The sequence below is a fragment of the Neoarius graeffei genome, chromosome 23 (assembly GCF_027579695.1).
Source record: "Neoarius graeffei isolate fNeoGra1 chromosome 23, fNeoGra1.pri, whole genome shotgun sequence".
In the NCBI taxonomy this organism is placed as follows: domain Eukaryota; kingdom Metazoa; phylum Chordata; class Actinopteri; order Siluriformes; family Ariidae; genus Neoarius; species Neoarius graeffei.
In genome coordinates, this window is record NC_083591.1 from 27,661,751 (window position 1) to 27,689,030 (window position 27,280).

General features: G+C 43.0%; 2 protein-coding genes across 5 annotated transcripts in view; both read left to right on the plus strand.

The window, feature by feature from the left end:
* Positions 1-27,280, plus strand: part of atp1a2a (ATPase Na+/K+ transporting subunit alpha 2a) — a 431,823-nt gene that overhangs the window by 316,223 nt on the left and 88,320 nt on the right. For all 4 annotated transcript variants that reach the window (XM_060906007.1, XM_060906008.1, XM_060906009.1 and 1 more), the window contains one exon: positions 7,941-8,109. In XM_060906007.1, the coding sequence (XP_060761990.1) occupies positions 7,941-8,109 (169 nt within the window). The remainder of the gene's footprint in view (positions 1-7,940; positions 8,110-27,280) is intronic.
* Positions 1-27,280, plus strand: part of sdhc (succinate dehydrogenase complex, subunit C, integral membrane protein) — a 443,337-nt gene that overhangs the window by 142,742 nt on the left and 273,315 nt on the right. The window lies entirely within an intron of this gene.

The following is a 27,280-nucleotide window of genomic DNA, read 5'->3' on the forward strand; positions in this document are numbered from 1 at the left end:
ACACTGGATAAACTGTTCGTACATTTTGTCTGCCTCTATCAGGAAATCCTCATCCCTCTGGCAAATCCGCAGACACAGTGGCAGTTCAATGTGCTTTACAAAAGTAAAAGCAAAACAGTAAACAATAGAAAATAAAATTACATAAAATAAATGGGGAAGAAAAATAATAAGAATTAAACAATAGTAGTAATAAAATAATAAAATGACGTAAAAGTTCAGTAAAAAAACAGCAGAATAAAATAGAATAAAAGTTAAGTAAAGTTTAAAACATGCAGAGACTGTAAAAGTTAAAGTTTAAAATGTAAAGATGACAATATTAATCAGTTAGCAGAAAGCATCTGAAAACAGCTTGGTCTTTAGTCTAGATTTGAAGCTGCCAACAGCAGGAGCATTTTTAATGTCCTCTGGGAGTTGGTTCCATAGCTGTACTGCATAGTAACTAAAAGCGGCTTCACCACACTTTGTTTTAACAACAGGTTTTACCAGTAAATTTTGCTGCTGTGATCTGGTAGATCTGATTGGGTTAGGCCGCTGCAACATATCAGAGAGGTAATTGGGCCCTGTACCATTTAGAGATTTGTACACCAGCAGCAATACTTTAAAGTCAATTCTATAGCTTACTGGAAGCCAGTGAAGGAACCTTAGAATTGGAGTAATGTGCTCTGTTCTTTTTGTTCGTGTGAGAACCCTAGCCGCTGCATTTTGAATCACCTGAAGTTGTTTGATGGTCTTTTTTGGGAGGCCTGTGAAAAGGCCATTGCAGTAATCAACCCTACTAGAGATGAAGGCATGTATAAGTTTTTCCAGATCATTTTTTGACATAAGTCCTCTTAGTTTGGAAATGTTTTTAGGTGATAAAATGCCGTTTTAGTGATTGCTTTCATGTGACTGTCAAAGTTTAGCTCGCTGTCAATGAAAACACCAAGATTTTTAACCATATCTTTTGTTTTAATCCCCTTTGTGTCAAGAATAGTGGTAATCCTGAGTCTTTCATCTTTTTTCCCAAATAGAATTACTTCTGTTTTATTTGTGTTCAGCTGAAGAAAATTTTGTGACATCCAGTTGTTGATTTGGTCGATACACTGGTAGAGACATTCAAGGGGGGCATAATCATTAGGTGATAGAGCAAAATAAATTTGGGTGTCATCTGCATAGCAGTGATACAAAATTGAGTTGTTCTTGATAATTTGTCCAAGTGGGAGCATATAAAGGTTGAATAGTAATGGTCCAAGAATCGACCCCTGGGGGACACCACAGGTCAAGGACATTGATGTTGAGGTACAATTTCCCATGGTAACAAAGAAGTTTCTATCTTTTAAGTATGATTTTAACCAATTGATAACTTTACCAGTCAACCCAACCCAGTGTTCAAGTCAATATAGCAGTATGTTGTGATCAACAGTATCAAAAGCTGCACTGAGGTCCAGTAACACCAGGACCGATGATTTGCCTGCATCAGTATTAAGACGTATGTCATTTATAACTTTAATCAGTGCTGTTTCAGTGCTATGATTGGCACAAAATCCTGACTGAAAGTTATCAAAACAGCTGTTTGATATCAAGAAGGCAGTTAATTGATTGAAGACAATTTTTTCAAGGATTTTCCCAATGAATGGTAGATTTGATATTGGCCTGTAGTTGTTTAATACTGAAGCATCCAGATTATTCTTTTTAAGTAGGGGCTTTACAACAGCTTTTTTCAGAGACACAGGAACAATGCCAGTCTCTAGGGATGTATTTATGATCTGAAGCACCTTACCTTAGACCTTAGGTCCTCCTGTGCCTACAGGCACATTGGGCAGCAAGCTTCCATCTGGGTCTCGCGGCTGCTGCTTCCTCAGTCTCTTCCCAGGTTATATTTGCTCTTTTCAGGTCTTCTTGAAAAGTTCTTCTCCAGGTGTTTTTTGGCCGACCTCTCTTCCTTCTGCCACCTGGTGGCACCCAGGTCATGGCAGTCTTTGAGTGGCGCTGACTTGGTAGGCATAGGATATGACCTGCCAGTTGCATCCTCTTGCCTGTTATAATGTCCCTCAGTGGTTTGGTCTTCGCCCTTCTGAGAATCTCGTCATTTGTAATGTGATCTTGCCACCTTACTTTCAAGATTCTTCTCAGGTTCCTCTGGTGAAACACATCCAGCTTCTTGGTTAGTTTAGCTGTGCACTTCCATGTTTCACTTGCATATATTGCTGTAGGTAGGACTATGCTGTTGTACAGGCGTAGTTTGATGTCCAGATCAATGGCATTGGTTGCCCAGATGGTGCGCATCCTTCAAAACACTGCAGCTGCTTTTCCTAGTCTACAGCTGATGTCAGGTTCCACCTCACCACTGTTGCTAACCACGCTGCCAAGGTAGGTGAACTGGTCCACTGTTTCAACTTGGTTGTTATACACACTGATACTCAGCAGTGGTTGATCGGCATTGTCTCCCACTTCCATTGCCTTGGTCTTCTCTATGCTGATCCTCAGCCCAACTTTCCCAGCAAACCATTCTAGCTTCATTGTAAGGTGCTGTAGATCCTGGTTGTTCTCAGACAGCAGAGCTAGATCATCCGCAAAGTCAAGGTCTGCCAGTTTCTCTCCCTCCTTCCACCTCACTCCTTCTCTACCATCCTCTGTAGTCTTTTTCAGGACAAAGTCTATGGTCAAAAGGAAAAGGAAAGGGGAAAGGATGCATCCTTGTCTGACACCCGTGACAATGTCGAAGAAATCTGTTGTTCCTCCCTCTGTCCTGACGCAGCATCTTGAGTTTGCATAAAAACTCTTGAAGGTGTTAACAAACTGTTCTGGTATCCCATAAGAGGCAGCAATATTCCAGAGGGACGCCCTGTGAATACTGTCAAAGGCTTTTTTGAAATCGATGAAATTTAATACTAGTGGTGTTTGGTGCTCAAGACATTGGTCAATGATGTTACGGAGAGTGAAGATTTGTTCTATACAGGAGCGGTTACTGCGGAACCCAGCTTGTTCCTCTCTCAGCTTGCCGTCAACAGCTTTCTTCAGTCTTCTGAGAAGCACTGCGCAGAACACTTTCCCAGGGATTGAGAGTAGGGTGATGCCTCGCCAGTTGTTGCAGTCCGAGAGGTCTCCTTTCTTTGGGAGCTTCACAATCACACCATCTTGCCAGTCCCTGGGGACCTGCCCCTCCTGCCAGCAGCGGTTCATCAGACTGGTTAGCATCTCCACTGTGCTCTCACCACCATACTTGAGCAGCTCTGCCGAGATCTCATCCAGTCCTGCCGCCTTGTTATTTTTCAGCGCTTTTATGGCTTCTGCAGTTCCTCTCTCCTGATTGGTTCCTCACAGACCTCTAGGATCTCTGCTGGTTCTTCTGGTGCAAAGTCAAACAGGGTGTCGGGATTTGGCTGGTTTAAGGTTTCCTGAAAGTGCTCCATCCATCGCAAGTCCTGTTCTTCTGTAGTTAGCAGAGTTTTCCCACTTTTGTCCTTTACAGGTACACTTGAACTGTTCCAAGTTCCAGTGAGTTCTCTAACAATGCGATACAGGGTCCTTGCGTCATTTTTCTTGGCTGCTTCCTCAGCCTCAGAGCTTTTCTTTTCTAGCCACTCTCTCTTGTCTGCACGACAACTCTTCTTTACCTGTTGGTCAAGGTCACGGTACAGGTGCTTTGTTTCTTCCTTCTTTTCTTCAAACCTAGCTCTGTGTCTTTCTCCCTTCATCTTCTTCCTTTCATTGATCAGCTTCCAGGTATGTTCCTTAATCCACTGTTCTTTTCGTGAGCCACGTCTCCTCCCTATGGTTTCTTCTGCACTTTGTGTGAGGGTTTCCCTGAAGAATGACCACTGATCTTCCAGGTCTGGCCCCATCTCTTGCAGCATCTCTTGCAACAGCTGGAATCTGTTCTGTAGCTTTAACCGGTATTTTTCACTGGTAGTGGGGTCTTTAAGTTTATCCATTGCGAAAGGCTTTTGTTTCTTCTTTACTGTTAGTTTCTTCAGTCGTAGCCGCAGCTTTGCTCCCAGAAGATGGTGGTCTGAACTCACATCTGCGCCCCTGTACACTCTAACATCGAGAAGTGCAGACTTCCAACGTTGACTGATGCAGATGTAGTCAATTTCATTGTTAATTGTCCCATCTGGTGATCTCCAAGTTTTCTTATGTATCAACTTGTGTTGGAAGAAGGTGTTACTAATACTAAGGCTATTCAAGTTACAGAAGAACAGAAGACGCTCTCCATTGTCACTGGTCTTTAGTGCCGACCCAAACGGTCCAATTACACCCTCAAAACCTTGTCTACTGCTATCAATTTGAGCATTGAAGTCACCCATTAGTATATTTACATCATGGTTGGGGATACCATCAAAGGTGTCTTGAAGCAGTTCGTAGAACTGGTCCTTAACACTGTCCTCTGCATCATCAGTTGGTGCATACACCTGAACGATGGTTGTTTTTCCATGTCTTGACTGGAAATATGCTGTGATGATGCGATTGTTAACTGGCTTCCACCCAGTAAGTGCTCTGGAGGCTTCCTTGTCCAAGATCAAGCCAACTCCATGACGATGCTGGTCTTCATGTCCAGAGTAGAGAACTGTCTTTCCCTCACTACACAACTTGCCGCTCCCGGTCCATCTCATTTCACTGATTCCCAGGATGTTAAGTTGATACTCATCAAACTGCCTCAGTAACTGAGCCATCTTGCCACTCTGGTATAATGTTCGTACATTCCAGGTTCCAATCTTTGTTTCACTCTTGGCACTCAGAATCCGGCATCTCGGGGCCCCAGCTTCCGTACGGCTTTCACTAGGGTCTGTCATTGCAGGATCTTGTCCATTACCATCTTCCTGACGCTGCTTGTTTTGATTTCCACTTGCTGTTTCTGTAGCAGGTTTAGGTTTTACAGGGTTGGGGTGCTGACCCAATGCCTAACTCCGATGTTTGTGGAGAGGGCGGAACTGCTAATTAGTACCGCCATGGTGTCATAAGCCCCCCGAAGGTTACAGGTCTCCCATGCACCAGACCCAGGCTAACAATGACACCAGGTCAGGACAAGCTGCTACACCTCGACAAGGTTACACAGTTCCTTGTTCTGGTGGGATGCAGGCCCCCAGAACCGTAGCAGCAATTATAAGGTGAAGAACAGACTTAAAGTTGGTGGGCAGAATGTCCAATTAAGATGTTGAGGAACTGAGATTTTGTACAGTTTTTTCAAGAGTCTCATAATCAATTAAACAAAATTCTGACATTGTGTTGAAGTTATCTGTCTGTGTCACTGGTGATTGCAGCTTTTCAATTATTTGCAACTGAGATATATTATGAGCAATATTCTGCCGTATTTTATCAATTTTACCTTTGAAGAAGGATGCAAACTCATTGCATTTATTAACTGAGAGAAGTTCAGGTACTAATTGTGGTGGGGAATTAGTTAGCTTCTCTACTGTTGAAAATAGCACACGGGCATTGTTCATATTCCTGTTGATGATGTTGGAGAAGAAAGAAATTAGTATAGCCTGCTCTGTCCCTTCCTGTATAAGTGATTGGTGTAGCAAGTCCAGTCCAGCTTGCTGTCCAGCCACAGCCCGAGGTACTTGTAGGGATCCACAGCCTCCACCTTGACTCCCTCGATCAGAACTGGTCGTGACCTTGGTCTGGACTTCCCAAAGTCAATGACCAGCTCCTTGGTCTTCGAGGTGTTGAGCTGCAGATGGTTCCTGTTGCACCACACAGCAAAGTCCCTCACCAGGCTCCTATACTCCTCCTCTCTGTTGTCACTGATACACCCAACGATGGCTCTGTCATCGGCAAACTTCTGAATGTGACACAGCTCCGAGTTGTAGCAGAAGTCCGCAGTGTACAGGGTGAAGAGAAGAGGGGCCAGCACCGTGCCCTGGGGTGCTCCGGTGCTGCTAATCACAGTGTCGGACGTGATGTCCTTCAGCCTGACATACTGCGGCCTGTCAGTGAGGTAGCTGGAGATCCAGGTGACCAGGCAGGGGTCCACTTGCATCCTGTTCAGTTTGTCCTGAAGCAATAGGGGCTGGATGGTGTTGAAGGCACTCGACAAGAGACACTATATAGATGATCTGGATGACCTTGAGCGTTGTGATTGCACGTTGGAAATACTGTACTATCCTTAGGTGCAATATCATCAACTATTGTACTCATTGTAGCATCGTCAGTCACTTTTACATTTTGATCAACCCACTGTGATACACCATTCATGAATTCATCGATAGTTGTGATTCTAGGAGCATAGCACTCACTTTGATCCTTTTTAACATCATTGTCTGACAAACTTTTAAGAAGATCATTTAATTCATTCAGTTCCTTATATACTTTGTTGAACTTATTTTCCAATTTTGATTTAACCATTTCAACATTACATGTATCGTTCATTAACTCTGCAATCTAATTTTTCTTACTGGTCAATATGCCCATTTTAGCACTTTTTGATCCTTTCAGCTGTTTCAGCCTGTCAATTAGGGCAACGTCAATATCACCCTCCAAATTTTGCACTTCCTGCATTTTTATCATTTTGATTTGTTTCTAACAAAGAACTCAAAAACAATGCACTCATTTCATGTGTTTTATCTTCAACTTAGACTTCATATTGGTTTTATACCATCAGAATTAGAACAAAATTCATTCGACGTCTGACACTGGACAACTCAAACTTTATTAGTGAAATGATGTAAGTGCTTTACAGAAGCACATCCAGTGAGTGGCGCAAACTTGTCTCATTCAGACTGAAAGGTAGGCCTGTACATCCGGTTGTAATGTCAAGTGTTTTGATGATCAGTTCTCAAAACAAACAATCGTAATGTGATTTTCAGAAATCAATTCCAGTAACACTCTTTAAACACATGATCAAGTACCGCAAGCCATGTTTTTGACATTTGAAAGAACGAGCTAAAGTCCAGCCTTGGTTTGACATGCTCAAGTGCCTTTCCTTAATTAAACAGCTCAGTTGAGTTTCTGGTTTGTTTGTTGGTGTTTATTGAGACTTGTAATATTAAGATTAAACCAAGCGTGACTTGTTCCTACTGTGCAATATGGAGGTGCATGACGTGATGTTATTCCATTAAATGTCTGTTCCAGAGAACGTTCCAAACTAAAGCTGCACTTGCCGCGGTCAAAAACCATATGGCTGCGTACCTGACTACAGAACACAAATACCATGCTTAATTAAGGCCTAGCAGAACAGGTGCTGCAGTCACCTGGCTGAAGTGGGTGTGTCCTATGCACCTCCAGACTGCTCAGACAACATAAATACATGACAAAATCATAATTATTCCTAGCTTTATGCAAACAGAAATGCAAAAATAATTGAAATATTTCATATTTGTATTATAAATAATAGAACATTCTGGTTCCAACAATATTTTTTGCCTTTTCTTTATCTGCTGCCACTTAACACAGCTGGGATAAAAAAAAAAAAAATCCCTTTTTAAAGTCAGTGCCCACAGGATTTGATGAGAAAAGCCTGACTTAACTTAATGAGTTGTTAAACCATGTCATGATACTGATTTAAGCCAAAGTGTGAATGTTTGTGAAGCCAGTTGAAGCAGACTGAAATGCCAAAGTTTTTTGTGTTTGTTTTTTAACTTCCTTCATGGTACAGATTTCTAGTGAAGCCCACCTAAGATTAGAATTTGAATAGGTAACCACATGTGACTAGAGGAATTCTGACGTGCTCTCTATCTTACTACCATGATGCATCCAGTCTCTCATCCAGAGTGATCAGAAGAAGACAACTTCACCCTGGTATAGTTCAGGCCATCTGGGCTTCATTCAGGAAAGTTTAGGTGGTGGTTGACCACCTCAAGAAACTATATACTGCTGTTCATACAAAATGATAGGCCTTAGAACTATGGCAGGTTATTGGATGCTGTTTAGGAATGCTAATATTTGAAGAAGATTTAATTAAAATTTAAGGGTTGTTGGCATTTCTAGGGCCAAAGTATAACTGTGTTTTGCATTTACAGGGTGCTATAGTGGCAGTGACCGGTGATGGGGTAAATGACTCTCCTGCTCTAAAGAGGGCTGACATCGGCATCGCCATGGGAATAGCAGGATCTGATGTCTCCAAACAAGCCGCTGACATGATCCTGTTGGATGACAACTTCGCATCTATTGTAACAGGGGTAGAGGAGGGTAAGATAAAGAGTAAACAGAGGGTCACATTGTCCTTCAAACCATGGTCATGTTTATTTACAGGTGAGCACAGCAATTACCCATTACCATAGATTTTGATGGGGTAGAACAACATTAATAATGTTTAACAATGTTATTAAAAAACATAGTGTCACAACACAATTAAACCAAGAGGCTATCACACTTGATTTATGATGTAGGTTACCATCTAGTCAATTTTAAAAGTAACCTGACAATAGGCCATTGAGAGTCAACAACAGTCATCTTGAATACAGTCTAGCACCTCAATTTGAGCGGTTTCAGACATAACTTTATTCAACTGTGTTTGATATACTAAGGTGGACAGAGCAGCTAATGTCATTACTCAAGGTTTTAGCAAAACTATATTTCCAGCCCATTTACACCTCAAAAACCACAAAGAACTGAAGCCATCCCACAAAATTTGGACAATGGAAAAGGGAGGCACTTTCTCTCTTTGTTTATGTAGACTTTTTGTGAGAAACAAGGTCCCCATGTTGCGCGTGGGGACACACACACACACACACACACATTTCTGATGTGCGGATATTATACATTCCATAATCCCACTTTCCTTATCCCAATATTTGTAATATCAGTTTCAATAGAAATGGTTTTGTACAACATAGACGCACTGTCAACACTTAGAATTTGCTTTGCAAATGTTCTTTGCGGTAACGTATTAGAAGATTTGCTATAAAATAAGATCTAAGTGACTGCAGAGTATTTTAATACTAGCCTTACTATGGAAACCCTGTCATTAGCTGTCTATCCACTGCTCCTCACCCAAGCATGGAGCAGTGTGATTCCTGCCTGAATGAACTTTTATTAGAGGTTGTTGCATTTCCCATTTTTGGCCACCTGGTCCAAAAATAACTCTGTGTAGTTAAATGGGGCAATGAGCACACTATTGTGCAATATTTATTTTGTCTGTCAAATAGCAATTAAAAAAAAAACTGCATTGGTCACTCAAAAGAGGTAACTGGTATTTCAATGGAAACTAAAATGCAAGTAGTAGTGAATATGGAATATTAATATTTGTTAAGCACCTGCTGTACATTCCCCTCTGAAAGTATTGAAACAGCAAGAGCATTTTTTTTTCTATGCACTGAAGACATTTGAATTTGAGATCAAAATATGAATGAGATAACAGATCAGAATCTCAGCTTTCAGTTCCTGGTATTTACATCTACAGTGGTGCTTGAAAGTTTGTGAACCCTTTAGAATTTTCTATATTTCTGCATAAATATGACCTAAAACATCATCAGATTTTCACACAAGTCCTAAATGTAGATAAAGAGAACCCAGTAAAACAAACGAGACAAAAATATTATACTTGGTCATTTATTTATTGAGGAAAATGATCCAATATTGCATATCTGTGAGTGGCAAAAGTATGTGAACCTCCAGGACTAGCAGTTAATTTGAAGGTGAAATTAGAGTCAGGTGTTTTCAATCAATGGGATGACAATCAGGTGTGAGTGGGCACCCTGTTTTATTTAAAGAACAGGGATCTATCAAAGTCTGATCTTCACAACACATGTTTGTGGAAGTGTATCATGGCACAAACAAAGGAGATTTCTGAGGATCTCAGAAAAAACATTGCTGATGCTCATCAGGCTGGAAAAGGTTACAAAACCATCTCTAAAGAGTTTGGACTCCACCAATCCATAGTCAGACAGATTGTGTACAAATGGAGGAAATTCAAGACCATTGTTACCCTCCCCAAGAGTGGTTGACCAACAAAGATCACTCCAAGAGCAAGGCGTGTAATAGTCGGCGAGGTCACAAAGGACCCCAGGGTAACTTCTAAGCAACTGAAGGCCTCTCTTAGATTGGCTAATGTTAATGTTCATGAGTCCACCATCAGGAGAACACTGAATAACAATGGTGTGCATAGCAGGGTTGCAAGGAGAAAGCCACTCTCCAAAAAGAACATTGGTGCTCGTCTGCAGTTTGCCAAAGATCACATGGACAAGCCAGTCGGCTATTGGAAAAATGTTTTGTGGATGGATGAGACCAAAATAGAACTTTTTGGTTTAAATGAGAAGCGTTATGTTTGGAGAAAGGAAAACCCTGCATTCCAGCATAAGAACCTTATTCCATCTGTGAAACATGGTGGTGGTAGTATCATGGTTTGGGTCTGTTTTGCTGCATCTTGGCCAAGACAGCTTGCTATCATTGATGGAACAATGAATTCTGAATTATACCAGCAAATTCTAAAGGAAAATGTCAGGACATCTGTCCATGAACTGAATCTCAAGAGAAGGTGGGTCATGCAGCAAGACAACAACCCTAAGCAGACAATCGTTCTACCAAAGAATGGTTAAAGAAGAATAAAGTTCATGTTTTGGAATGGCCATGACAAAGTCCTGACCTTAATCCAATCAAAATGTTGTGGAAGGACCTGAAGTGAGCAGTTCATGTGATGAAACCCACCAACATCCCACAGTTGAAGCTGTTCTGTACAGAGGAATGGGCTAAAATTCCTCCAAGTCGGTGTGCAGGATTGATCAACAGTTACCGGAAACGTTTAGTTGCAGTTATTGCTGCACAAAGGGGTCACACCAGATACTGAAAGCAAAGGTTCACATACTTTTGCCACTCACAGATATGTAATATTGGATCATTTTTCTCAATAAGTAAATGACCAAGTATAATATTTTTTTTTCTCATTTGTTTAACTGGGTTCTCTTTATCTACTTTTAGGACTTGTGTGAAAATCTGATGATGTTTTTGGTCATATTTATGTAGAAATATAGAAAATTCTAAAGGGTTCACAAATTTTCAAGCACCACTGTAGATGTGTTGAACAACAACTTAGAACATGGCACCTTTTGTTTGAACCCACCCATTCACTCATTTTTCCACAAATATTTGAACATGTGACTGACAGATGTTTCTTGTTGCCCAGGTGTGCCCTGTTAGAGTGATTGTTTAAACAATTAATAGCTCCAAATATCTATTCATGAGTTCGATTGGACTTCTCTTGGTTTCCTATTATATAGTTCCTGTTTTCAAATTGTTTGCCACAAGTCTCTTATCAGTGTCAGCATTTAAATTACAACCTTTTTTTCCTATTTTTCATCAGTATACCACTATAATACCACTATTTTATTTTTGTTGCATTTTTCTTTTTCCCTTCTGCTGCATTTTCATTTTACTGTCCAAAGACAGCAAGTGGAGTCCATCCATGTTGGATCTGCCTTAATATCAAAAATCTTTGAAGGTACGTAAATCATGTTATCATGGCAAACATTCAACTTGTTCAGTGTGTTGAGTGCAGGATGTTTAGTCATTCCTCTGTCGTTAGTGATATTTTTATTTGTGATAAGTGTATATTAGGTAGCTCTTTGACACAGAAGACTGCAGCTTTTGAGGTGTGCATCCAGATTCAAGAGAGGGTTACTCTATGTTCACACCAAATGCGGCTACAGTAGAGTGACAAAACAACCGGAAGAGTGAATTTTGATGCTCTTGTCACGTTTGGTTTGAACATAGGGTTGGAGCCCTTGCAGCAGTGTGAATGGGTGACAACTCTGCTGCATAATCACAGAGCCAAAGCTAACAGTAAGGCTCACACACTGAAGCAGTACTCTTCTCCACTTCCTATGTCTAACTGGTTTGCTCTCATCAGTGAAGCACCTGCTGAGAAACCTAAAGTTATGGGAGACTCTATCTTAGAGCATGTAAAATTAGCTAGGCCTTTAGGGGCTCCAGCAGCTTTAGTCAGGTGTATACTGGAAGCCCTGGACATGGCCCTGGACACGGCAGGTAATCTTGGGGCCTTAGGCAAGCATAGTTTAGTTAGTTATTCATGTAGGAGTTGACAACATATGCCTTTGTTAGTCTGAGGTTATTAAGAGTAACTTTGTAGAGGTGTTGTAATATGCAACATGTATTACTGAATATGCAATACACAGCTGATGCTGTAATATGCTCTGGCCCCATTTAATGCAGCGTGGTGATGTAGCTGACAGCAGGTTACCGATCGTCTGCTACCTGCAAAGAGTTGTCGTTCTATGACAATATTGAGACTGTATGTTTCCTGAGCTTTAGAAAAAAAGTAGAAATACTCAGTTTGTTCTAGTAACCAAATTAGTGTACAATTAGATCATACTGAATATACCGTATAGTCACTGCTAGCACCTTTGTTCTACAACCCCGATTCCAAAAAAGTTGGGACAAAGTACAAATTGTAAATAAAAATGGAATGCAATAATTTACAAATCTCAAAAGCTGATATTGCATTCACAATAGAACATAGACAACATATCAAATGTCGAAAGTGAGACATTTTGAAATTTCATGCCAAATATTGGCTCATTTGAAATGTCATGACAGCAACACATCTCAAAAAAGTTGGGACGGGGCAATAAGAGGCTGGAAAAGTTAAAGGTACAAAAAAGGAACAGCTGGAGGACCAAATTGCAACTCATTAGGTCAATTGGCAATAGGTCATTAACATGACTGGGTATAAAAAGAGCATCTTGGAGTGGCAGCAGCTCTCAGAAGTAAAGATGAAAAGAGGATCACCAATCCCCCTAATTCTGCACCGACAAATAGTGGAGCAATATCAGAAAGGAGTTCGACAGTGTGAAATTGCAAAGAGTTTGAACATATCATCATCTACAGTGCATAATATCATCAAAAGATTCAGAGAATCTGGAAGAATCTCTGTGCGTAAGGGTCAAGGCTGGAAAACCATACTGGGTGCCTGTGATCTTCGGGCCCTTAGACGGCACTGCATCACATACAGGCATGCTTCTGTATTGGAAATCACAAAATGGGCTCAGGAATATTTCCAGAGAACATTATCTGTGAACACAATTCACCGTGCCATCCGCCACTGCCAGCTAAAACTCTATAGTTCAAAGAAGAAGCCGTATCTAAACATGATCCAGAAGCGCAGACGTCTTCTCTGGGCCAAGGCTCATTTAAAATGGATTGTGGCAAAGTGGAAAACTGTTCTGTGGTCAGACGAATCAAAATTTGAAGTTCTTTATGGAAATCAGGGACGCCGTGTCATTTGGACTAAAGAGGAGAAGGACGACCCAAGTTATCAGCGCTCAGTTCAGAAGCCTGCATCTCTGATGGTATGGGGTTGCATTAGTGCGTGTGGCATGGGCAGCTTACACATCTGGAAAGACACCATCAATGCTGAAAGGTATATCCAGGTTCTAGAGCAACATATGCTCCCATCCAGACGACGTCTCTTTCAGGGAAGACCTTGCATTTTCCAACATGACAATGCCAAACCATATACTGCATCAATTACAGCATCATGGCTGCGTAGAGGAAGGGTCCGGGTACTGAACTGGCCAGCCTGCAGTCCAGATCTTTCACCAAAAGAAAACATTTGGCGCATCATAAAACGGAAGATACGACAAAAAAGACCTAAGACAGTTGAGCAACTAGAATCCTACATTAGACAAGAATGCGTTAATATTCCTATCCCTAAACTTGAGCAACTTGTCTCCTCAGTCCCCAGACGTTTACAGACTGTTGTAAAGAGAAAAGGGGATGTCTCACAGTGGGGAAACATGGCCTTGTCCCAACTTTTTTGAGATGTGTTGTTGTCATGAAATTTAAAATCACCTAATTTTTCTCTTTAAATGATACATTTTCTCAGTTTAAACATTTGATATGTCATCTATGTTCTATTCTGAATAAAATATGGAATTTTGAAACTTCCACATCACTGCATTCCGTTTTTATTTATAATTTGTACTTTGTCCCAACTTTTTTGGAATTGGGGTTGTAAAAATAGGACTGTTAAATATTAGATCTCTTACATCTAAAGTGTTTATTGTTTATGAAATTATTACTGATCAGGATTTTTAATGTACTGTTTAACAGAAATGTGGATTATGAGGGTTATGGTTATGCTCATACAGTTGTGGTCAGAAGTTTACATACAGTAACATGAATGTCATCTTGGATATGAATGTCATGGCAATATTTGTGCTTTCAATTATTTCTCTGAACTGTTCTTTTTCTGCGGCAGAATGATTGTACAGCATTCATCTTTAAAAATAAAAAAACTAGAATTCGGTGCACAATTTTTGTTTGCATTTTCTGAAATCAACACAGGGTCAAAAATATACATACTGGGACAAAGATTTACATATAGCACACCTAATATTTGGGCAAAATGTCTCTTCTCAAGAGTAACCTTGACCAAACATTTTATTTTATTTTTTTTTACCATGAAAAAGCTTCTAGCAGAATTCTGGTTGGATATTTCATGACTCTTCATGTTAGAATTGGTAGAGGTCAATTAAATTTGTTTTTTTTATTTGGCATGGACTCAATTTATAAGTACGGTCCATGTATTTTCAATAGGGTTGAAGTCAGGGCTTGTTTTAAGCTTAATGTTAGCCTGCTTAATCCTCCACAACCAGCTCTGATTCATGTTCATTGTCCTGTTGTGACTCTCAATCATGTTCAAGATTCAAATGGTTTGAGGTTATGCTGAAGAATTCTGAGGTAGTCCCACTGGCGGCTCGTTAATAGGGGCGATTTGGGCGACGCACTCCCAAACAGGGAGGGAGATTTTTTTTTTATCTACTCCTACTACCACGGCAACAGTAATGTCATTGTCCAATCAGGCTAAGGTCGCGCCTGGTGTAGCCACGCCCTTTTGGGGCGATTTCTGTCAGGTTCAGATTTGCCCCCAAATCTCCCATTGACAGTAATGGTACGTACGTTTTTTTCGAAAATCATGCTCCCAATGCATTTTCTATTAGGTTTTACGTGCTCGCACAAGCAGCGTGTTTACGTCATACGCCTGTTGCGCCGCGCAAGTGTTGCCAGATTGTGCATTTTGGCGGGTTTTGAACATAATTTTGGGCTGGAAAATGCAACTTGCGCGGGAAATGTGTGAACATTCTATGAAGATGGCGGCGAGTGTTGAGTGCAACAATACGATAGCGTCTCTGAAAGAAGTTCCCTTTAGTCGTCGTACCAATGAGGAGAAAACAGCAATCAAACAGCTAGGACCTCCTAGACCGAATTTAAACATCAAGCAAGTGTCTACGAAGGGGGAGAAGACCTACTCAAGAGGTTTTAACAAGAACTGGTACCACCGGAAAACTTGGCTAGCTGGCTGTGATGTAGCTCTTTTTTGCTACCCTTGTGTTCTCTTCCACCCTGGAAGTAGCACAGCAGACGGTACAGTGATATCTGATATTTGAATTTACTAGGCAAAAGTTGTTTGTGTGTGTGTGTGTTACCAATGGCAGTTTAACATTACCATGTTTTTGTTTTACCAATGGCAGTTTAACATTGCCATGCTTGGAATATTTCAGTAGCCTCAAGTTCTCTCTGACTTGGTGTAAATTAAGCATATTTTCAGTTTTTATATATTGTACAGTATATGTGTTCATTGGAGCCAGCAGCACCTTACCTTTTTTCCAACTTGTTAAGCCAAGTTGCACTGACTACAAAACCTTGTGTAACCTTGTGTGTGTGTATATAGCTAAATAACTAAAGCCTTTTGTGTTCATTGACATGCTTGTAATACTTTAAATTTCCTTTTAAGGCATGGCTTTCTGGAGGAATTCTTGGGAAAAAAAACTGCAGAATTTATTTAGAATTATTATTTGTTGTTAAAATGGTGCAATTCCATATAAAAAAAAAACCCCACATAATTAAGCTGCACATGTTTGTTTGATGGTTCTGCTTTTCTTCATCTTTTTCAAAACTTAAACACTTGTTTTGGATTTATATCCTGCCACTTTAATTGCATTCTTTAGAATTGAAGAAATTAGAATATGTTTATAATTAAGAATTTGTGTCTACTTCTCATAGAATACTGGAATAATATGAGAAAATAAATGAGTAATGTAATATCAATTTATTGTGATGCCAGATGTTTTGCTTTGAAGGCTTCACAATGAATCTTCCTTAGTTTTAGCCTGGCAAGCCAGACTAAATGTGAATATTTGCCACTCGTAGGCAAAAATATTTTTGGCCGCTAGGCGGGTGGGTCTAGTTTACTAGGCTACCTTAGTTTGCCACCTTTAACTTGTTTAGTGTTGCCACCTAGTGGAGAGAAGAGATATTGTCTATATTGATATCTGAATTTACCAGGCAAAAAACAAGTTCGGCCAATTGATTTGCTACCTAGGTCAATTTACTTCAGTCCTGTGGACATTTACGGTCCGTGTAGACATAATGGGGGAAAATTGCCCCCCCTGAAAAAAAATTCAGGAGCCGCCACTGGGTAGTCCTCCTTCATTATTCCATCCACTTTGTGCACTGAACCAGTTCCACTGGCAGTAAAACAGCCCCAGAGCATGATGCTGCTACCACCACCACCAGCTGGTACAGCTCTGTATATTGTGGTCATTGTGGCCAAACAACTCAATCTTTGTCTCATGTGACCATACAGCTTTCCTCCAGAAGGTTTTTCTTTGTCTATGTGGTCAGTTGCAAACTTAACTAAAGCTTGAAGGTGTCAATTTTGGAGCAGGGGGTTATTTCTTGGATAGCAGCCTCTTAGTTCATGGTGATATAAAACTCACTGAACTGTAGACAGTGATCCATCAGCTTCCAGTTCATGGCAGGGCTGTGCCATGGTGGTTCCTGGGTTGTTCCTGACCACCCATACCAATTTCCTTTCAGCTGAGGGTGACAGTTTGGGTTTTCTTGAAGCAAAGTGACTTGGTAAAGTGACTGTACCTCCCAGTAACCTGCATACAATTGTTTGAACTGATTTTGGGATCTGCAGTTGTTTAGAAATGGCTCTAAGAGACATTCCTGAGTTGTGTACATCTGCAATCCTCTTTCTCAAATCTGCACTGAGCTCCTTGGACTTTCCCATTTTACTATGTGTTGGCAGTGGTCGAGTTGTAAAATCAAACCAGGGGGGATGGTGAAATTTTTAGTCGCATGTCGACCCATCGGTCGGTCCATCGGTGGGAAACTGGTTTGCTTTTAGGAGGGTTTGCACACAACGTAGGTCTGTGGACCTTGTTCATTTACCAGACATACAGTATTTTGTGCTGATAAAGTGTGTAGTACACACTGTGTACCCTTTTTATTGTTGTAAAAAACATAATACACTGGTATTTTACTGTAAAACATGCACAGTGTGGATGTCATGTGTCATATTTAGTCAGTCTCCTGGCTGACATACCTACCACATTCTCCATATTAGGGTGAAATGCAGATGACAAATTTGAAGTGTAACTTCATAGTCATGGTAGGCTCCTTTTAAATCGTTTGGTAAATAATTTATTAAAACCTCAGCAGGCAATGTAAATGAACAACTGAATCTTTTCATATCAAGTCAATAGAATTTTTATTCAAAGCTGAACATTGGGAACATTGAGTTAAATACAGAGGTAGGTAGGTAACCAATAAGCTAAAACAAGCAACAGTAAATTGTAAATCAGACTAAACTTCCTAAAAGATGTTTGAGGCATTATGCATTTTTTGTTGTTGTTTTTTCCTTTTTGTTATTATTGTGTTTATTCTTATGAGTAATGCAAATTATACATGTCCATACCGGTTATTATTTTAATGGAAAGAAAAGACCAAAAAAAGTCCTCCTTTGTGGGGGAGTGAAGGTGGGCAAAGAAATGGCTTTACTTCTCATGGCTTTCCTACCTCATAGAAATTTCCAAAGACTTTCATAATCATGTTTTTTGTGGTCAATTTTCCGGGCTCTTGCTTTTGGATCATTAGCTAAGCAATGGTGTTGAAGCTGGATACAAGCTAGCAAAATGAGTTAAAAGCAGGCATCTTTGGAAAGTTTCTTTGGAAAGGGGAAAAGGCCCATTGAGGAGACAGAAGAAGAGCCTGTGATGAAGAAAAAGAAAGCTGCATTTTAGCAGACACTTTGTCAAGTCCTACACCAATCCTGCTCTGCCTTACATGTTGTGACCAGCTCTCTAATGAGGCAATGAAGCCTTCAAAACTGCTAGTGTCATTTATTTTAGCCTACCTATCTTTAACACTTTTTGTTGCCTGAAGAATAACAAACGAACATCCAGGCTGATTAAATTAATGGCCTTATACAAGAAATCAAAGCTAACATGAACCTGAGTAAGCTATCGATAGCTGGCTAGACTCGACTCGATAGCTGTGTTGTTATCCGCCGCCCACAAATTAGGCTACATATCAGTAACTTTACAGCATGATAGTGGGCTCACAGAAAGTGTGACTGATATTCGTAACTCTTGACTTACCTCCTGAAATGTTTTTTCTTGCGATCTTAAATCCGAACTTGCTTAGGTCTTGCTGTCCACTCCGCTTGGCCATGATGCTGCAATCCGCTGCTGTCACTGACGCCGAATGAAATAAAAAATAACGGAACCCCAACTGAATGTCACCTCCTCAAACGCTTTGCTTATGCATGCCCTCTCTCGCGGGAGCTTATTGTATGCTCAGTTTCAGCAAAGCTACGTGGAATGGCATTTCTAATTCCAATGTTAAATAGAAGTAATGTCCACATTTATTGATAAAATTGCTCAAGGGAAGGGAGGGGGGATGCCTGTTTTAGAGGGGGGATGATTTTGACCATTTTTTATTCCGGGGGGATGGCATCCCCCCCATCCCCCCTCAACTCGAGTACATTCAGTACGTTTACATGCACGTCCAAATCGAGCTGCTGTTGGTAATCGAGCAAAGGGTCCCAGCAGGGGTGCCAGAGAAATCCAATCCTAGATGCACAAGTGAAATCGGGCTATTATGCAAGGTGCATTGTGCACCTGAGCCACACATGGCGCTACACGCCCCATCGTGTTGGTACACTTCCGGTTGTCGTCATGAAGAAGAGCTATAGTGTTGCCAGATACTGCTGACGTTTTCCAGCCCAAAACATGTTCAAATCCGCTAAAATGCACTTAAAACCCCCAATCTGGCAACACTAGCAGTTCCGTGTTCAAGCTGTTAGGCTTGCTCTAACAGACTATGGCTACAAACTGTCCGGCGCAGACCACTGTTTTGTAAGACAACTTATTTTGCACAATAATATTTTTCTAAAGTCCATTTTTTGCTTACAAAAAAACTTATGTCTTAATAAACACACAAAAAGTTCAATTGTTTTGTTTTTATTGACATTCTTCAGATGTTGGACACACATACATATATATATATACACACACACACACACACACACACACACACACAAATACAATGACTTGTTTATGTACACAATTCACAGCTATGCAACAGCTGTACAGATGTATTTGGTGATACAGTAAGTGAGCTAAATTTTAACAGTGCAAACAATGCCACAAAAAGAAAAGATTCATGCCGTTGTCATGATTCGTTGTCATGCCGACCGAGGCTGTTGTGTTTCCCGCTTGTGGTCTCGTCACTCGTCACTTCTGGAAGTAGCTCGACAACTAGCTCGATAGGGTATACATGCACAAAGTAGCTCGGCAGAAATCGCATAAACTAGGTCGTGTAGCTCGATTCCAAGAAATCAAGTTCGGTTCAATTTCAGCCGAATTAAGGTGTATACATGGCATTTTGAACTTCGATTTCAGTCGAGCAACGGCAGAAATTCGATTCTCTCTAAACGTACTGAGTGTGTTGGTCAATCCAATGAGTGCTGTAAACAAACTCTTTTTATGAAGGCACAGATAAGCTACCAGCTGTAGTCAATCATAATCACTAACAGGAAGTTAAGAGGCCTTGGCCTTGGCAAGATAAGATATATTTTGGAAGTCTCAGACCCTCTGAATTAATAATCTAAGTGTATGTAAATTTTTGACCTTGTGTTGATTTCAGAAAACGCAAAGAAAATTGTGCACCAAATTCTAGTGTTTTTTTTTAAGTTTTATACAATCATTCTGCCACAGAAAAAGAACAGTTCAGAGAACTCATTGAAAGCCCAAATATTGCCATGACATTCATATCCAAGATGACATTCATGTCACTGTATGTAAACTTCTGACCACAACTGTATATAGCATTAAATAAAGCTTGTCCTCCTGGACACAGTTACAGTGGTGCTTGAAAGTTTGTGAACCCTTTAGAATTTTCTATATTTCTGCATAAATATGATCTAAAACATCATCAGATTTTCACACAAGTCCTAAAAGTAGATAAAGAGAACCCAGTTAAACAAATGTTATACTTGGTAATTTATTTATTGAGGAAAATGATTCAATATTGCAAAAGTATGTGAACCTCTAGGATTAACAGTTAATGTAAAGGTGAGATTAGAGTCAGGTTTTTTCAGTCAATGAGATGACAATCAGGTGTGAGTGGGCACCCTGTTTTATTTAAAGAAAATGCATCAATCAAAGTCTGATCACAACACGTTTGTGGAAGTGTATCATGGCATGAACAAAGGAGATTTCTGAGGACCTCAGAAAAAGCGTTGTTGATGCTCATCAGGCTGGAAAAGGTTACAAAACCATCTCAAAGTTTGGATTCCACCAATCCACAGTCAGACAGATTGTGTACAAATGGAGGAAATTCAAGACCATTGTTACCCTCCCCAGGAGTGGTCAACCAAGAAACATCACTCCAAGAGCAAGGCGTGTAATAGTCAGCGAGGTCACAAAGGACCCCAGGGAAACTTCTAAGCAACTGAAGGCCTCTCTCACATTGGCTAATGTTCATGAGTCCACCATCAGGAGAACACTGAACAACAATGGTGTGCATAGCAGAGTTGCAAGGAGAAAGCCACTGCTCTCCAAAAAGAACATTGCTGCTTGTCTGCAGTTTGCTAAAGATCACATGGACAATCCAGAAGGCTAAATGGAAAAATGTTTTGTGGATGGATGAGACCAAAATAGAACTTTTTGGTTTAAATGAGAAACATTATGTTTGGAGAAAGGAAAACCCTGCATTCCAGCATAAGAACCTTATCCTATCTGTGAAAACATGGTGGTGGTAGTATCATGGTTTGGGCCTGTTTTTGCTGCATCTGGGCCAGGACGGCTTGCCATCATTGATGGAACGATGAATTCTGAATTATACCAGTGAATTCTAAAGGAAAATGTCAGGACATCTGTCCATGAACTGAATCTCAAGATAAGGTGTGTGATGCAGCAAGACAACAACCCTAAGCACACAAGTTGTTCTCCCAAATAATGGTTAAACAAGAATAAAGTTAATGTTTTGGAATGGCCAAGTCAAAGTCCTGACCTTAATCCAATCGAAATGTTATGGAAGGACCTGAAGCGAGCGGTTCATATGAGGAAACCCACCGACATCCCAGAGTTGAAGCTGTTCTGTACAGAGGAATGGGCTAAAATTCCTCCAAGTCGGTGTACAGGACTGATCAACAGTTACCAGAAATGTTTAGTTGCAGTTATTGCTGCACACGGGGGTCACACCAGATACTGAAAGCAAAGGTTCACATACTTTTGCCACTCACAGATATGTAATATTGGATCATTTTCCTCAATAAATAAATGACCAAGTATAATATTTTTGTCTTATATGTTGAACTGGGTTCTCTTTATCTACTTTTAGGACTTGTGTGAAAATCTGATGATGTTTTAGATCATATTTATGCAGAAATATAGAAAATTCTAAAGGATTCACAAATTTTCAAGCACCACTGAACACCAGCCTTGTCTAACCTGCAGAGGAGGCATTACAGTTATTTTTAATGATAATCTAGGCATCACCCAAAAACCTGAATTTGAGGAGAAAATTACTTAATACTAGTGAAATTATCTTGCTGCATGGACATAATTTTATTTGACAAGACCTCTTGGAATAAGTTGGTTACAATCGAGAACTAGTTTTAATCATCTCAGAGTTGGTGCCTTGTATTGTTCTAATGCTAGATCGTTTCAACGATATTCAAGATATTCTAACTTGCTAAAATATCATTTTTTGCAGTGTACACATGTCACTTCTGAGATACCAGTGATGCTGACCTCTCCTTCTCTCTAGACCTTCCTAATCCATCCTGATGCCCTAGTTCTGGCTGAGGTTCTTATTACTTTGCTCCTGTGAGGATCGCCCCATATGTACATCCCCTGATCCGTCCTGATGCCCTACTTCTGACTGAGGTTCTCATCGCCTTGTTCTTGTGGAGGATGGCCCAATATGGGCTGCTGAAAGATACACTTAGAAGATGGCTCTGGACACTTAATAAAACAGTTTTGTTTTGATGTCTTGGAACTACAGTTGCCATGATAATTTTAGGACTGCAGTTCTTGTGAACAGTTTTTCACACAAGTCTCTATCAATGCACAGTTGATAACTTAAAAAAATAGACTTCATATCAAAACTACATTTGAATTTCCTAGTTATGTAATTGCACTTTTTGATGAAATAGAACCCACTTTTAGAAGTGAGTTATTTATAATTGTTATGTTATCACCCAAATGAGAATGGGTTCCATTTTTAGGTGTGCCCATGACACTGTGTCTGGAGTGTAATTTTGTTTTGACAGCTCAAGGGCTTCCTCCAAAACACTGGTTCCTCATTGGCTCTCTCTGGTATATCACTGCAGTGACATGGCTGCTCTGACAGCTCCAGCCATCAAAGTTTCTAGGGAAGAATTATACCCTGTCCACACTAGGGATTTTGTACCGATACGATACTACTTTCGTACCGCAACACCTGTCCACACTAGCAACTATACCGGTACTGTAGCGGTATAACTGTATCGGTATGAAACCCACAAATGTATGGGTTTCGTACCGGTACAGTATCGGTACTATAGCACTTCGCTGTAGTGTGGACAGATGAAGCGGTTCTGTATCGATACAAATATAATGCGCATGCGCAATGAACCATTCCTACTTCTTCCGGGTTATTCATACAATACAATATGCACGTGCTTTCCACGATTCATTTTTGTAGCGGTTCTCACGGAAGGGCGGAGCACAGAAGACGGCAGGACAGAGTTCAGGTTGATAATGCGTTTTTTTATTGTCACACTTTCCAGTGAACAACTGACATATAACCACAGACACACACACAACCAGCATCTGGTTCAGGGAAGAGCTCCCTCTGCTCTCGCTCTCCTTCCTTAAGTAGGGCGCGGTCACTGGGAAGACACACAAACACAAGTTAATTGACGTCAGGTGTAGTGATTCTGCCACTTACCTTCCCTGACTCCGCCCTCCTGTCACAGACCGGCGCTTGACCACGCCCCCGCTGCCACATACCCCCACCGCCCGACTCAGGCCGGGCCTGCAGCCGACTCCCCCCCCCCCCCCTTGACGGGAGAGGAAGTCCGCCACCACCATCTGCGCCCCCAGCCTGTGGATCACCTTGAAGTTAAAGGGTTGGAGTGCCAGATACCAACGGGTGATCCGCATGTTGGCATCCTTCATGCGGTGGAGCCACTGGAGGGGCGCGTGGTCCGAAAAGAGGGTGAAAGTAGTAACGGAGGGCAAAGACCACCCACTTGATCGCTAAGCACTCTTTTTCAATGGTGCTGTAGCGCCCCTCATGCACCGACAGCTTCCTACTGATGTACAAGACTGGGCGGTCCTCCCCCTCCACCTCCTGGGACAAAACAGCCCCCAGCCCTCTGTCCGACGCATCCGTCTGTAACATAAAGGGGAGAGAAAAGTTAGGGGAGTGTAAAAGTGGCCCCCCTCACAGTGCAGCCTTTACCTCAGAAAAAGCCCACTGGCATTGCTTCGTCCACTGGACCGGATCTGGTGCCCCCTTTTTAGTCAGATCAGTCAGCAGGCTGGTGACGTCTGAATAATTAGGTATACGCCTACGATAATAGCCAGCCAGCCCCAGGAACTGTCTCACCCCCTTTTTGGTCTTGGGCCTCGGGCAGGCCGCAATTGTTGCTGTCTTGTTAATTTGGGGACGCACCTGCCCATTACCCAAGTGGAAGCCCAGATACCATACTTCCACCCACCCAATCGCACACTTCTTCGGGTTGGCTGTGAGACCCGCTCACCTCAGCGACCTAAGGATGGCCCTCAGATGTTCGAGGTGCCTCGGCCAGTCATTACTATAGACAATAATGTTGTCGAGGTAGGTGGCCGCATAGGTGGCGTGGGGGCAGAGGACCCTGTCCATTAGCTGTTGAAACGTAGCGGCGCCCCAAACAGCCCAAAAGGAAGTGTAACAAATTGGTGTAAGCCAAACGGTGTGGAAAAGGCTGTTTTTTCTCGGGATAGTGGAGTCAAGGGGCTCTGCCAATAACCTTTTGTTAAATCCAGTGCCGAATAAAAGTGAGCCGTGTCTAGTTGATCGAGCAACTCATCAATACGAGGCATTGGGTACGCGTCGAATTTAGACACCGCGTTGACTTTTCTATAGTCGACACAGAACTGGCCCGACCCATCGGCCTTGGGTACCAAGACCACCGGGCTGCTCCAGTCACTGTGGGACTTCTCGACGATGCCCATTTTGAGCATGGCCTCAAGTTCTTCCCGAACCACCTTTTTCTTGTGTTCGGGTAGCCTGTAAGGGCGGCTACGCACTACCAGCCCCGGGGGCATCTCAATGTGGTGCTCTATGAGGTCGGTGCGGCTGGGCAGGGGCAAGAACACGTCCGGAAACTCGGTCTGCGACTGGGCGACCTCTGCAAGTTGGATCGGGGAGAGGTGGTCTCCACAGGGGACCGGAGAGGTACGCGACGCCAGTGCTCCCTTTTGATCCTCCGGCCCCAGCTCCGCCTTCTCCGGAACCACCAACGCCACAGGGACCTCCTCATTCCAGAGTTTGAGCAGATTGAGGTGGTAAATCTGTAGCACCCCACCCCTGTCCGTTCGCCTCACCTCGTAGTCAACATCCCCGACTCACCGTGTGACCTCAAAGGGTCCTTGCCACTTGGCGATCAATTTGGAGCTCGGTGTGGGCAACAGTACGAGTACTTTTTACAATAGAATCGGGCCATTATTCGGGCTAGTGTCTTATCCTGCCCTAAGTGTCCAGCCATGGGATTAAAGTGAGCCGCCTGGAATACCAATTCCCGGCGGCTTTTTGGAATCAAAAGCTGTGTGATTTGCTCCTTCGTCTAAGTGTCCTGCTTCACTCGGTATAATCTATCATTCATAATAGAAAAATAGGGGAAGGACAGGGTGGCGTTCGGCGGGAGCGTTTGACCATCGATTACTCTCACTTGGTCAAACGCATGCCGCAGAGTCTCGTCTCGTGACTGCTCTAATGGGAAATCTGCCAGGGATTCCCCGAGAGAGGGAGGAGGAGCCTGTGGCTCCTCACTCTGACACGGAGATGACGTAGACGGCTCTGTGACAGCTGCTCCTGCCAAGGCGACACCGGGACCTCCCTCTGCTGACCTATGGCATGGGTGCCAAAATTATCGAGTGGGTGAGGCGAGGATTAACTGTCGCTTTTGCTATAAATTTTTCCCCTCGGAAAAAAATGTGGACCGACACCAAAGGGTAGCTGTGAACATCCCCGTGCACACACAACACCTTCACCCCATGTGCTCCCCCCAATGCCTCGTCTTGCACCAGGCTTTGGTGAATTGAGGTCTGATTACAACCAGAATCAACCAACACCTGATATGTATCCCCTTGAATACTCACCGGTATGCGATACGCTCCGGCCCAATTGAGGGTGGCTCCTGGCGCGTCGGGGATCCGAACCACTGCGCCCATCTCCATTACCGTGCACTGCTGTTGGAGGTGGCCCGGCTCCCTGCAGCGCCAGCAAACCGGCCCGGGCTTCCTCTCCGCACCGGTGTTCTGGGGCTCACTCACCTGAGGGGGGGAGAGACAGACACAGAAGGGAGAAACGGGAGGGCACCACGGGTGCGGCGGGCCGGCTGGAGTGACGCTGGCCCCCGCCTCCGCGGTGGGGGAATGGGGCGAGGATGGGACACGGGAGGAGGGGAGAGAGAGAGGAGAGCAGAGGCTGTCTGCTGTCCTGCCGCCGGGACAGCTGCCAATTGGTCCTCCGCCATCTCGATGGCCTGATCCAGCGACGCCGGGCGGTGGCACTGGATCCACTCCGCGGTTCCTGCTGGCAAGCGTGCGATGAATTGTTCCAGTACCACCTGGTCGATGATCCCCTCGGCGTCGTGGTTGTCGGCCCTCAACCACCGCCAGCAGGCATCCCGGAGTTGCTGGCCAAACACGAACGGCCGGCCAACTTCCTCCAAGCGCAAAGCGCGGAAGCGCTGATGCTGCTGCTCGGGGGTGCACCCCACGCGCTGGAGGACGGCCCGGCGAAGGTCCACGTAGGCCAGCCGGCGGTCGGCGGGGAGCTGTAGCGCAGCCAGCTGCACTTCTCCCCTTAGCAGGGGGAGGAGGCGCACCGCATGCTGATCCATCAGCCACCCCGAGGTCTCCACGACTTGCTCAAAGAGCGTGATGAATGCCTCGGGGTCGTCCTGCTGGCCCATCTTTGTTAGGGTGAGGGGGGACGGGCCCGCGGTGGGAGCATTGGTAAACCCCGCCGACGCGAGGAGGTGCCTGAACGCCTGACGATCTTCTTGCTGGGCCAACACCAGGGCCTTGAACCGCTGTTCCTGCTCCTTTCGGAGGGTGACTAGTGCCTGGTGCTAGCTTTGCTGGGCTGTGGCGAGGGCGTGGACCAGGTCGGCGAATGGGGAGGACTCCATGGGGCTGTTCGGCTTCTGTGCTCCAGATAATCCCGGGCTTCAGCACTACTGTAGCGGTTCTCACGGAAGGGCAGAGCACAGAAGACGGCAGGACAGAGTTCAGGTTGATAATGCATTTTTTTATTGTCACACTTTCCAGTGAACAACTGATATATAACCGCAGACACACACACAACCGGCGTCTGGTTCGGGGAAGAGCTCCCTCTGCTCTTGCTCTCCCTCCTTAAGTAGGGCGCGGTCACTGGGAAGACACACAAACACAGGTTAATTGATGTCAGGTGTAGTGATTCTGCCACTTACCTTCCCTGACTCCGCCCTCCTGTCACAGACCAGCGCTTGACCACGCCCCCGCTGCCACAGTTTTCTTTGTTTCTTTCTCAACTGCCTCGTGCGTTTTATACGATTTGACTGAATAAAAGACCGCCAGAAATACACTGTACATTGACAACAAAAAGTGCACATACGTTGTTTCATCCGCCATATTCTTGGAAGGAAGTTACTTAGTAACCACGGAAACCTTTTGCGCACACGCATTTCAACTACCATGAAAGAAAACCGCAAACATTTCTTGCTAGTGTGGACAGATGCACTAAACTGTACCGGTATACTTTGTATCGATACAGTTATACTACTATCGTACCGGTATATGTGTGAACACAGATT